This window comes from Urocampus carinirostris, chromosome 1 (assembly GCF_059441175.1).
Source record: "Urocampus carinirostris isolate Australia breed hairy pipefish chromosome 1, RoL_Ucar_1.0, whole genome shotgun sequence".
Classification (NCBI taxonomy): domain Eukaryota; kingdom Metazoa; phylum Chordata; class Actinopteri; order Syngnathiformes; family Syngnathidae; genus Urocampus; species Urocampus carinirostris.
Genome location: NC_142349.1, coordinates 17464849 through 17477111, shown reverse-complemented (window position 1 = coordinate 17477111; position 12263 = coordinate 17464849). Strand labels below are relative to the sequence as shown.

General features: G+C 38.7%; 1 protein-coding gene and 1 long non-coding RNA gene across 2 annotated transcripts in view; one reads left to right on the top strand and one right to left on the bottom strand.

Moving 5' to 3' along the window:
• The window catches only part of LOC148373765 (uncharacterized), a 37563-nt gene that overhangs the window by 9084 nt on the left and 16216 nt on the right, over positions 1 to 12263 (top strand). The window lies entirely within an intron of this gene.
• Positions 7413 to 8482, bottom strand: LOC148373769 (hemoglobin subunit alpha-1-like). Its single transcript, XM_088329119.1, has 3 exons — positions 8321 to 8482; positions 8046 to 8253; positions 7413 to 7637 (listed from the first exon to the last, which is right to left on the bottom strand). The coding sequence occupies exons 1-3, from the start codon at positions 8413 to 8415 to the stop codon at positions 7509 to 7511; spliced, it is 432 nt and encodes a 143-aa protein (XP_088185245.1). The 5' UTR covers positions 8416 to 8482; the 3' UTR covers positions 7413 to 7508.

The following is a 12263-nucleotide window of genomic DNA, read 5'->3' as shown; positions in this document are numbered from 1 at the left end:
TGTTTAATTGAATAACACTAAAAAATAATCACAATGAAAGGTGGTCTCTGTAGTGTATATAACAGTGTAAATGTTTTTTCCCCTCAAAAACCTCGGTAATAAATTGAGTACACCCTAAATTGAATGTTCCTGAAGTGTAAATATCTTGTGTGGCCATCATCACTTTGCAGAAACACCTTAATCCTCCCAGGCATGCATTGCACCAGAGCCTCAAACGTTCCGCTTGAGAAGGACCCAAAGGTGTTCTCTTGGATTTGAAGACACCCTTGGCCAGTTCCCCATGGCCCCTTTGAAAAAGCCATGGTCATCTTAAATGTGTGTTTGAGATCATTGTTCTGCTGGAACACTACGTGCAAAGTTTCCGGAGGGAGGGGATTATTTTCTGCTCCAGTATTTCATAGTACATGCTTGAGTTCGTGTTTCCTTCAATTAAATGCAACTCTCCAGCTCCAATTGCACTCATGCTGCCGCAAACCATGACATTCCCATCACCATGCATGACTGTAGGCATGACACAATTATCTTTGTACTCATTACCTGGTTGCCGCCACACATGCGTCACGGCATCTAATACAAATAAATTAATCTTTGTCTCATCAGACCATGGGATGTTTTTTCAGAAAGCCATAGCCTTTGTTGACATATTCCCAACACATTTATGGTAGTGATTTTTCTGCACAGCCGTTACAGGGTGCTTCTTTCTTTCCTTCTGAGGAAGATCTTGGCCACTGTACTGCAGCTCAACTTAAGGGTGTTGGCAATCTTCTTGTAGCCTTAGCCAGTCTTATGTAGTGCCCCAATTCTTTTTTTTTTAAGTTTACCAGAGAGTTCTTTGTCATGGCGTGCCATTTTGGGAGTTTCAGTGACCAGTATGAGAGAATGTGAGAGTTGTACTACAAAATGAACACACCTGCTCCATATTCAAACTTGAGACCTTGTATGAGTAACAGGTGACCTGGTATTTTGGAGGGGAGATGACAAGCAGTGCTTTGTTTGGACATTTAGGGTTGTAGTGTATACTCACTTTTGTTGCCGGGGGGTTGAATATTGATGGCTATATTTTGAGTTTTTTGAGGGGTGAAATTTAATTACACTGCTGTATAAGCTTTACACATACAGCCTTTCATTGTGTCAAGGTGATGTTTCTTCAGTGTTGTTCTTTTTTTTTTTTTTTTTTTTTTTTTTTTTATATTCTCTCTGGGGGAGGTGTTTAGACATCAAGTAAAATTTGTGTGATAGGCTTCCATCTTTTCTCAAATTGGTCAAGTTTCAGTTGAAGTCTTGCAGTGATTTTTTCCATAATGTACATTTGCTTTAATTTGTCTCTCCATTGTTTTATGTCAGGAGGTTGTGGTTTCAGCCAGGACACTGTGATCATTTTCTTTGCTACCAGAAGCATTACCCTTAGTATATATTTCTGTTGACCAGATAGTAATTCTTCTGGCAAAATTCCTATTACGTAAGCCTTTGGGTCCAACCGCAACTCCCAGCCAGTGATTAATTTTATTTCTCTCTGGATACTTCTCCAAAAATTTAATATTACAGGGCAATTCCAGAAAATGTGCGTAAAGTCTCCGACCCCCCCACAGTTACGCCAACATAGATTTGAGGTATTTTTATATTTTGAAGTGATAGAGGGTGTATAGAAGAATCGCATTTTTACTTTCCATTCAAACTCCCTCCATGTCGGGCTGTTGGTTATTTTGTGTCCCTCTTTCAATGTTTTTTCCCATTCGTTGTCTTTTATCGCTACATTAGTTTCTTGTTCCCATTTTTCCTTAACTGCCATGTCCTCATTACTGAGATCCATTCTCAGGGCTTTATATAGTTTTGATATAACCCCCTTTATTGATTGTCCTTTTGTATACGATATTAATAATTCCTCTACCTTAGTTGGCTCCTTACATATTTTCCCCCATTCCTCGTGTTTCTGGAGGTAGTGCCTTAGTTGCAAATATTTGTAAAAGTCATTTCTGGGTAGGTCAAACTCTTGTTGGAGTTGTTCGAATGATTTCATTGCCTGTGCTTCCAATACTTGGGTAATCAACATCAGTCCTTTTTGGGCCCATTTTTGAAACCCTACCTCCATACCCCCAGGTTTAAAGTCTGGATTTTTCGCTATTTTGGTAGCCCTATTCACAGATCTTGATATTTTTAATTTTTTTTGTATTGTTGACCAAGTTTTAATAGTTCCCTTAATCCATTCATTCTGGATTTTTAATTTCTTCCACCTCGTGACTGATATGTATGGTAACGATTCCACAGGCATATTTGGACAAGATCGCTGCTCCATGTCCACCCATATCCACAAGATGAGTGCTTTAATTTGAGCTGCCCAATAGTAATATTTAATATTGGGTAGGTCTAGGCCCCCCTTTTCTTTAGGAGCTAACAGGGTTTTGTATTTTATTCTAGGTTTCTTGTTTTGCCAAAGGAATTTTGCTATCAACTTATTTAACATTTTAAATGTGGATGCCGGGATCAGAATTGGAAGGGATTGAAACAGAAATAATAGTCTTGGTAATATGTTCATTCTGATTGTTTCTATCCTGCCGATAAGACTTAAGGGCAAAATTTCCCATTTTTCCAAATCTTTCCTTATTTCTTTTATCAACATTCCATAATTTGCATCAAACAGCTGTGTGGAATGTGGTGTAATGGTCACCCCCAAATATTTAAACCCTTTATTTGTCCATTTAAAATCAAACCTTTCAATCACATCTGTTGGACATTTTCCTGATATCATCATTGCTATTGATCATTATTTGAATATCCAGCTACTTCTCCATATATTTTAAGGCTCTCCAACAGTGGTGGTATTGATAACGAAGGTTCCTTCAGCATTACCAACAGGTCGTCTGCAAACAATGATATTTTATGTTCTGTTCCTCCTTCATCCAATATCCCCCTTATTTGCTCATTTTGTCTAATTGATTCTGCGAGTGGTTCTATGCTTATTGCAAACAAGAGTGGGCTTAGACAATCCCCTTGCCGGACTCCTCTTTTGATTTCAAAGAAATCTGAACAGTGACCATTTACTCTAAGACGAGATTTCGGATTTTTATAGATTATTTTCACCCATTCAACAAATATTGGAGGGAAGCCAAAAGCTATAAGTGATTGATGTAAGAAGCTCCATTTCACCCTATCAAAAGCTTTTTGTGCATCCAAGCTCAGTAACATCGAGGGTTGGGTCTTAGATTTTGTGCTCGTAGTTATGTTTAGTATCCTCCTAATATTGTTTGCACCCTGTCTTCCCGGAATAAACCCTGTTTGATCATTTCTTATTAATTTCGCTATACATTTCTGCATTCTTTTTGCCAGTATGCTTGTAAGAATTTTTATATCATTACAAAGTAAACTAACTGGTCTATATGGCTTTTACACAATATTGGGTCTTTTCCTTCTTTGTGCAGGACTGTTATGATGGCTTCCGACCATGATTTGGGGGGATCTCCTTTTGTTAGAGCATAGTTAAATACTTTCTGCAGTACTGGTGTTAATACTTCCTTAAAGCTTTTGTAGGGAGTCCGTCCGTTCCTGGTGATTTATTTATTTTTAAGTTATTTATTGTATCTTGTATTTCCTGTTTTGTAATGGGGCGAATAATTTCTAATGTATCCCCCCCTGTTAGTGTTGGTAAATGTAGTTTTCCTAAAAAGTTTAGTGCCGTGTAGTTATCTAAGTCATTTTCTGAGTCCTTGTATAATTCTTTATAATAATCTGCAAATGCATCTGCTATACCTTTGGGTTTTACTAAACATTGTTTAGAGATAGGATGTTTTATTTGTGATATAATTCTATCTGTTTGGGCCTTTTTAAGTTGGAAGGCTAGCAGTCGACTGGCTCTATTGCCCATTTCATAGTATCTCTGGTTCACAAAGCGCAGAGCCCCTTCTGCTTTATTTGTCAAAAGTTCATCTAATTTACTTCTGGTTGTTTTTAATACCTGTAATCTGGCTTCATTTGGTGTTTTTTTATGTTCTTCTTCTAGTTCCTTAATCTTATCCTCCAATTCCTTCTGATTCTTTAAGCGTATTCGTTTCAGTCGGGACGATATTTCAATTAATTTCCCCCTTATTACAGCTTTCCCTCCTTCCCATAATATTGATGGAGAAACCTCATTGTTGTCATTGATTTGGAAATATTCTTTTATACACCGTTTTATTTCCTGTACTACGTTTTTATCTGAGAGGAGAGATACATTCATCCTCCAATACCTAAAATGGGGTTCATTGTCTAAACTTAATTTCAAAGTAATTGGAGAATGGTCACTTATAGTAATATTCTCTATACCACACTCTACTACTGTATGCATATGTTGTCTTGAAATGTAAAAGTAATCAATTCTCGAGTAGCTGCCATGCGGGTTTGAATAGAAAGTATAGTCTTTAGTTTGGGGATTCTTCTCTCTCCATGGATCTATCAATCCCAATTCTTTAGTTATGTTATTTAACATCCTCGACGTCTTTGTATTTGTTCCATGTACTGAAGGATACTTGTCCACTTTGCAATTCTGTACAGTGTTAAAGTCACCTCCTATAAGTAACATTCCCTTCGCACAGTTGGTTATTACTTTAGCTAATACTTGAAAAAATGTCCCCTTTTCCTCAACTGGTGCATAAACATTCATTATTGATATTTCCCAACCGGCCATTGACCCTATAATCATTATATATCGCCCCAGATTGTCCTTCACTTCTTTTTCGACTTTAAACGCCACCCCTTTTCCAAGTAAAATTGCTACTCCCCTCCTTTTACCATAGGATGCGTAGAACACCTGGTTCACCCATTCTCTTTTTAGCTTCTTATGTTCAATCTCGGTCAAATGTGTCTCTTGTATTAAGGCTATTGAGCTCTGCAATGTCTTGAGTTGATTCAATATCTTTTTTCTCTTGATGGGGTGGTTTAGCCCATGTACATTATATGAAACAATATTTAGATTGCTCATGCTTTGTATTGAGTCTCACTGATTTTTGAAGCATACAGAAACACTACATTAATTACTAACACCTCCATTGACAAAACAAACCAAATTACTAACAAACATATTGACAAGCACACATAATTTCCCACCAAAAAGAAAAAAAACACACCCAAAAAACAAAAACCCATGTCTTCCAAGAGTCCAATTGGAGAGTTGTGGCTACCCTCATTCAGTGTTGTTCTATTAAAAATTATAATAAAACCTCCGTGACTGGTGTATTCACTTTTGAGACATACTGTATTTTGTTATTTTTCAAAATAACTATTCCATATGTGTTTAATTTTTAAATTGATTATCTATTTAATTATTCATTCACTTTTCGTTTTGCCACTTTTTGGTCCAGAAACACGTCACTACAATTTGTTAAATGTTAAAAAAAATCAAGGACGGCAAAGCAGTTTAAATACATAAATAAAACATTTGACTATTCAACTTTAGGGCTCTCTTTAAATACATATTATTTAAAAGTAAGACATTTTTTTGTACATAACACTGAATGGTCTATCCACTTTAGTGGGTAGTAGAAATTATGGTGTATGACAGAGTTGATAGAGAGGCGTTGTGGCAAGTGATGGTGACGTATGGAGTGGGTGGAAAGTTTTTGGAAGCATTGAAGAGTTTTTATATGAACAGCAGAGCATGTGTAAGAGTAGGGAGTGAGACAAGTGAGTGGTTCCCTGTGTTGACTGGTGTGAGACAGGGGTGTGTGATGTCACCATGGCTGTTTAATGTGTACATAGATGGTGTGGTGAGAGAGGTGAATGGAAGAGTATTTGGCAGAGGTGTAGACATGATGGACAACAGTGGAGCAGTATGGCAGGTAAGTCAGTTGTTGTTTGCAGATTACACAGCGCTTGTGGCTGATTCTGAGGAATCATTGAGAAGGTTGGTAACGGAGTTTGGAAGAGTATGTGATAGGCGTAAGTTATGTGTCAATGTTGGGAAGAGTTAGGTGATGAAGTGTTTACGTGATGGAGTGGGTATGACATTAGAAATCGGGTTGCATGGACAGGTGCTAGAAGAAGTTAAAAGCTTTTAGGTACTTGGGTTGTGATGTGGCTGCAGTTGGTGGAATTGAGTATGAGGTATTGCACGGAGTGAGTCAAGGAAGCAAGGTTTTGGGTGTTCTGAGGAGAGTGATGAACAACAAGAGTATGAGTATGAATGTTAAGAGGGGACTGTATGAGAGTGTGATTGTGCCGACTGTGTTGTATGGTGCAGAGACTTGGAGCCTGAACGCAGATTTAAGAAGAAAGTTGAATGTTTTTTTAGATAAAGTGTTTGAGGACTATGTTAGGAGTGACAAGATTGGATAGACTGAGAAATGAAATTGTGAGAGACAGAACTGGAGTCGTCATGGAACTGAGCAAGCGTGTTGATAAGAGAGTACTCGGTTGGTTTGGACACATGGAGAGGATGGATGAGGAGCGAATGTTGAAGAGGATCTACAGAACAGAAGTCAATGGAAAGAGACCAAGAGGAAGGCTGCGATTGACGTGGATGGATGGTGTTATGAGTGCACTGCAGGAAAGAGGTCTAAATATAATGGAAGCTAGAGCTCTTGTTGGTGATAGAAAGGAGTGGAGAGGTGTTGTGAAAGGATAGTGGGATTGTGGACACGTTCGTCAGGATGGGCTGGGCACCCGTATGATGCGGCAGGGGTAAACCAGTGAAAGCTGTCGGGCCCTGCTGTTGAACAAAGAGTTTGTTGTGTTACCCTGACCCGAGTGACATGGCCTCTTTCTGGTGTCCCATTTCATCTGGAGGGACGAAAACATGACCGACTTGGGTGCCGAGGTGCTTAACTTATTTGGGTGTTTGTTCAATTGGGTTGGCCATGGTCCAAAAGTTTTTGTGTGTTTTTGTTGCTATTTATTTCCCTTTTATTTTCTTTGTTATTGTATGTGTGTGTCTTGCTGTCGGTCACCCCTCTTGAGGGATATGACCAAGGTAGATAGATAGATAGAAATGATGGTGAATGGTAAATGACCTGCATGTATATAGTGCTTTTAGATGATCAACTAGCTTTCAAAATATTATATTGATTTCATGTGCAGTAGGATGTGAAACTGTAATATTTGTTTTGTTAAGTGATGCTACTTTTTTTTATTATTATTCTTTAATGTATGGATTGGAGTGCCCTCACGAACCCCCAGGGGTAAACATACCTCAATTTGAAAACTACTTCTCTAGTTCAGTTGATTTCTGCCCAATGCCACTGGCATGCTGAGGTTGTTTTTTTTAAATAAATGTTTACCGTCTGATATAATAGTTATTTTAAAGACATTGACATAGGCCTTTGTCCATCTAAAACTATTTTTCAATTCAACTGATGACTAGCTCTAGCCTGAGCCAATAAATTTGCTCCTCAGTGTTTTGAAGTTGGAAATAAAAAAGGGATTCAGAGGAAAAAATACATGACACATTTACTATTGCCTTTGATCATTTATTGAAACTGCCTGTCATAGAGCGAAAGAACTGAATAAATTGCTCTTGGCAGGGTTGGTGTTGGCTTGATTTTTTATCTGTACAGCTCACCAAGAGCGAGATTCATGGCAGCCAGGAACTTGTCCATGCACACATGGACCTCCGGGGTGAAATCCTTGGGAAACAACATGGCCAGCACAACAAGCATGCAGTGGGCCATAATCTGGGAATGGAAATTTCAAGAAACATTATGGCTTACTAAAGTCAAGTCAAGTCACATTTATTTGTATAGCACTTAGAAATATCTAAAAAGGCTGCAAAAAATCGGTTTGTAAAATTAATTTGAAATGAAAAGTTTATTTGGCGGAAAAAAAAATCTTCTTGCAGGGTCTGATCTTATTCTTGTGGGGTTTTTTTTCAAGATTAACTTGTGGAAAAAAAATCATAAACTAGTATGAAACATAGTTCAGTGAGAAACCATTGGAACGTCAACTGTGTACTAAATTCACAATCGATGTGTATGTGAAAAGTTGTGTACGTGTAACTCAACAGCAATGTTTTGGTAATTGCTCTATTTGTCTGACTAAAAAAATGTAATTCAAATGTGCCAATATAAGACGGTTGCATTCACCTTGAAGTTGGCTGGGTCGATTTTTAAGGTGGCAGCGTGCACCCCGCTGAGTTTGGACATAGCGGCATTCAGGTTGTCCATTTGGGCTACAGCATCCCCGATGCCATCCATGACTTCCCTGCCGTGTTTCTTCAGGTTTGCGGAGTTGGCGCTCAGGTCCTTCCAATGTTTGAAGTAGATCTTAGTCTGTGGGTACACAGAGAGCATCCTGCCAAGGAAAAAGAAGGTGTGATTAAACAAAAACCGTTTGAAGCATTTCTTGTGGTCGTGTTTACCTGAAGACAGTTTCGGTCCCAATCAGATCTTCTTTTCCGCTGGTCACGGCCATGAAGGCCTTGACGGTCTTTTTGTCCTTGGAGGTGAGACTCATCTTGGTGCTTTGGCTGAAAGTTGAATTCCACCACAAGGAACGGATGCCTTTATATACGGTTTGTTGAGTGGGCACAGAACCTCCCTCTAATGAGTGCCAGTTGGCTGGCATCCAAACTGTGACACCCATTCAGTAAACGCCCACCACACCAGCAAGACATGACTGTAAAAAAAAAAAGTTTCTTTCAAGTATCGCGTTTATTTCTATCTTCTTTTGGAAGGGCTGGATTGTCTATTTGGTAACATTTCAGTAAAATAAAAGCATGTCTATTCCTGAAACAGCATTCTAATATCTGTCCGACAAGAGGGTAAAAAAGTTAAAACAACATGACTATCCTGAAATTCCATTCCTTTGAGGGATGATTTTTCAAAATATTTCTGAATTAGTATATACAGTAAGTGTGCTGGATTTTAGCAAGTCTGTTGAAATTTGTGACTCACAAATTCATAACATTGAGGTCAATGCAGTGAGTTCATCCTGCAAACACTTGGCAGACATGCACATCATCCTTATCAGACTAAATGCACTTAAAAATGCCAACCTGATAAGCATACATTATATCATACCCGCGGGGCGTATGGTCGGTGCACCTTTCCTTAGGTCAGGGTTAGGGCAAAATGTCAAGCACCAACGCGACCAAAACAACAACAGTCGATTCAGAAAATCAAATAGCAAGTCAAAATATTGAAATCCAATGGAGGAACAGGCTAGGTTAAGTGTATTTTCTTTGTCAAGTCAAAGCAAGTTTATTTGTATAGCCCTTAATCACAAGAAATCTCAAAGGGCTGTACAGACTACAGGCTATTACAGACTACCGACTATTATTTTACCATCTCCTGATCTAAAACCTACACAAACACTCTAAACCTCAGCCTGGGGGAAATGAAAAAAAAAAACTCTCTCAAACTGTTCCATTTCCACAATGCCTGTCCGTTATTACATATTTTAATTTTCATTTAGCTTTATTATTTTTTTTTTTGTTAGAGATTACTCCTGTAAGAGTGTAAATTAATTCACTCGTCAGATTAAAATTTTAAAATTGACAAACTCATGAAATTGGGATTAAGAATTGAGCAGTTTGAGTTACTTACAGTTGTTGTGGATCATTAAAGATTGGTTAAAAACTACTCAAGCCAATTATAGGCGCACACTATAAAAAGCTGCTTTTTGTCAGAGCGAAGACTGTTAAATTTGCACTTAAAAGTTTTTGTTAATTTTTTCGAAATCAGTCATTTTATATCCTAAAATTTGTCACAGAATGCATCCTTTACAGATTTTGTTCGATTGCCTAGATGCAGATGTCAACTGAAACCTAAAATTTTCAAAACTAATAACGGCCAAAATAGCGGCAACGGTCAAAACGGCACATTTTGTTTGCAAAAGGCTCTTATTGTGCTATAAAACATTTAAGAAATTTAAAAAAATAAAAAACTAATTTTGCTTTCAAACACTATAAATTACGAACAGAGGAGCTCTTGCAGTCAACCGTTACTCAGTGGAAAACAAAATACAGCACTTGGGTGAATCAATACACCGTTGCTTATCATTGTAGCGTTTTACTGTATGTAGCTTTCATGCCAGTGCCATTTGTTCTCAAGTTTGGCTTCTTGCAAATAACTGAATCCAGAATCAGAATGCTGTGGAGCAAAATGTATTGATTCCGTTGATTATTTTTTTTCTAAACTATGTCTTAAAACTAAAATACTGAATATTACGCAAATAACTTGAAAATCAAAATAAAATCTACAAAAGTATAGTAAAAAAATACACCAAGGTAGACTATAGAGTATAAAAATAGTCAAGTCAAGTCAAGTCATTTTTATTTGTATAGCCCTAAATCACGAAGAGTCTCAAAGGGCTTCACAGATTATTACACTATATTACACAGACTATTTTTCAGCCGACGAGAAGAGTAGGTTATTCATATGCTATAGAGTAGAAGTGAGTTTTAAGCTTAGATTTAAACATTTCCACTGAGGTTGCAGATCGGATCTCAGGGGGAAGAGCATTCCACAGCACCGGTGCCCGGATGGAGAACGCTCTCAGACCAGCAGAACACTTCTTTGCTCTTGGGATCACCAGAAGACCGGCACTCTCAGAACGTAGGCTTCGGACCGGGACATAGGGGCAAATCAGATCTGAAAGATAAGAGGGAGCAAGTCCATGTATGATTCGGTATAATACTAAGAGAACCTTGAAATCACATCTAAGGCTAACTGGGAGCCAATGCAGGTTAGCCAAAATCGGTGTTATGTGATCGTACTTTTTTGTCCTAGTTAAAAGCCTCACTGCGGTATTTTGGACCAGCTGAAGAGACTTGATTCTAGACTTCGGGAGACCAGAGAGTAGTGCATTACAGTAATCGAGACGGGAGGTAACAAACGCATGAATTATAATTTCCGCATCCGACTGAGACAGTATTGAACGGATTTTAGCAATGTTACGAAGATGGAAGAAAGCGGTTCTAGTAATTTTCTTTACATGCGTTTCAAAGGATAAATCAGGGTCAAATATGACACCTACATTTTTAACTGAGTCACTCTGTGTGATGTGACATTTGTCAATGTTCACAGCAGTTTTTGAGAATAAGTCAAGGTTTTTAGATGGACCAATGACTAACATTTCGGTCTTTTCAGAGTTAAGACGCAAGAAATTGAGTGACATCCACTCTTTTATCTCAATGAGGCAGGCCTCCAAATTTCCACAGTTTAGTGTGGGAGATTCCTCCAACGGAAGATATAGTTGAGTGTCGTCTGCGTAGCAGTGGAAGCTGATATTGTACTTGCGAATAATATCACCTAATGGAAGCATGTAAATGCTGAAAAGAAGGGAGCCAAGCACTGAACCCTGCGGTACACCACAGGTAACATTAAAGGGCTCAGATGTCATTTCGGCATATTAAACACAGTGCGTCCTATCTGAAAGGTAGGATCTGAACCACGAGAGGACGGTTCCTGAGAGACCAATCCATTTTTCCAACCGTTCTAGTAGGAAATTGTGGTGCACTGTGTCAAAAGCAGCACTAAGATCCAGCAGCAGCAAAAGTGATACTCAGTCTCTTCCGTCTTGATGATGGGGCCACAGAGCCTCAACCTTATAACATTCAATATCCTCTCTTCCAATGCATTGAGGGAAAATCTTGCATGCCATATCCAGCCTCGATATTACTCTGCACCAATTTCTTGGAAAGCAGCAGTCATTGCATACAGAAAGGGCATCTACTCATGGGGCAGTGATCATAAAGTTTCCACCTCCAAGAACTGAAGGACTCCTCTGCTGTATTCAAAAATTGGAGATATACTGGGAGAAACTGCATCATGATTCGCTGGTGCATTGCAAACCACTCATTGATCAGGCGAGAGTAGTGGGACCATCATATTGTTCCTGATACATAATGACAAAGAGTGGCATGCCAGGCCTCAACAACCTCTCTCCTCAGTTGGGATCAGCCTTTCATGAAGTACATTCAGGAATTTTATGAGGCACTCGGTATTAAATGGGCTAACAGTGGGGATTTGGCCCTGGACCCCATCTTTGGAGATGGCAACACACATGGCTATGTTTGCCCTTTGGAGATTTTTGTGCAGGGGTATCAAACAGGTGCTTCAGTGATTTCATACTGGTGTAGGTAGTTCTATTAATTAGCTAGAATATCACCCGTGTTTACTGTTCGGCAAAAGGGTAAGGAAAGTTTGTCAATCCAATGAGAAACGGTGTGGTTGTTTTGATGCCACTCTTGTTCCCAGTGACCCTTGGGCATGCCTCCTCCCACATTAAAACGAGATTTTGTATTATTTAGCCCATGCTGGTGGTAAAAAAACATTCACTACTGAAACACTATTGATGTG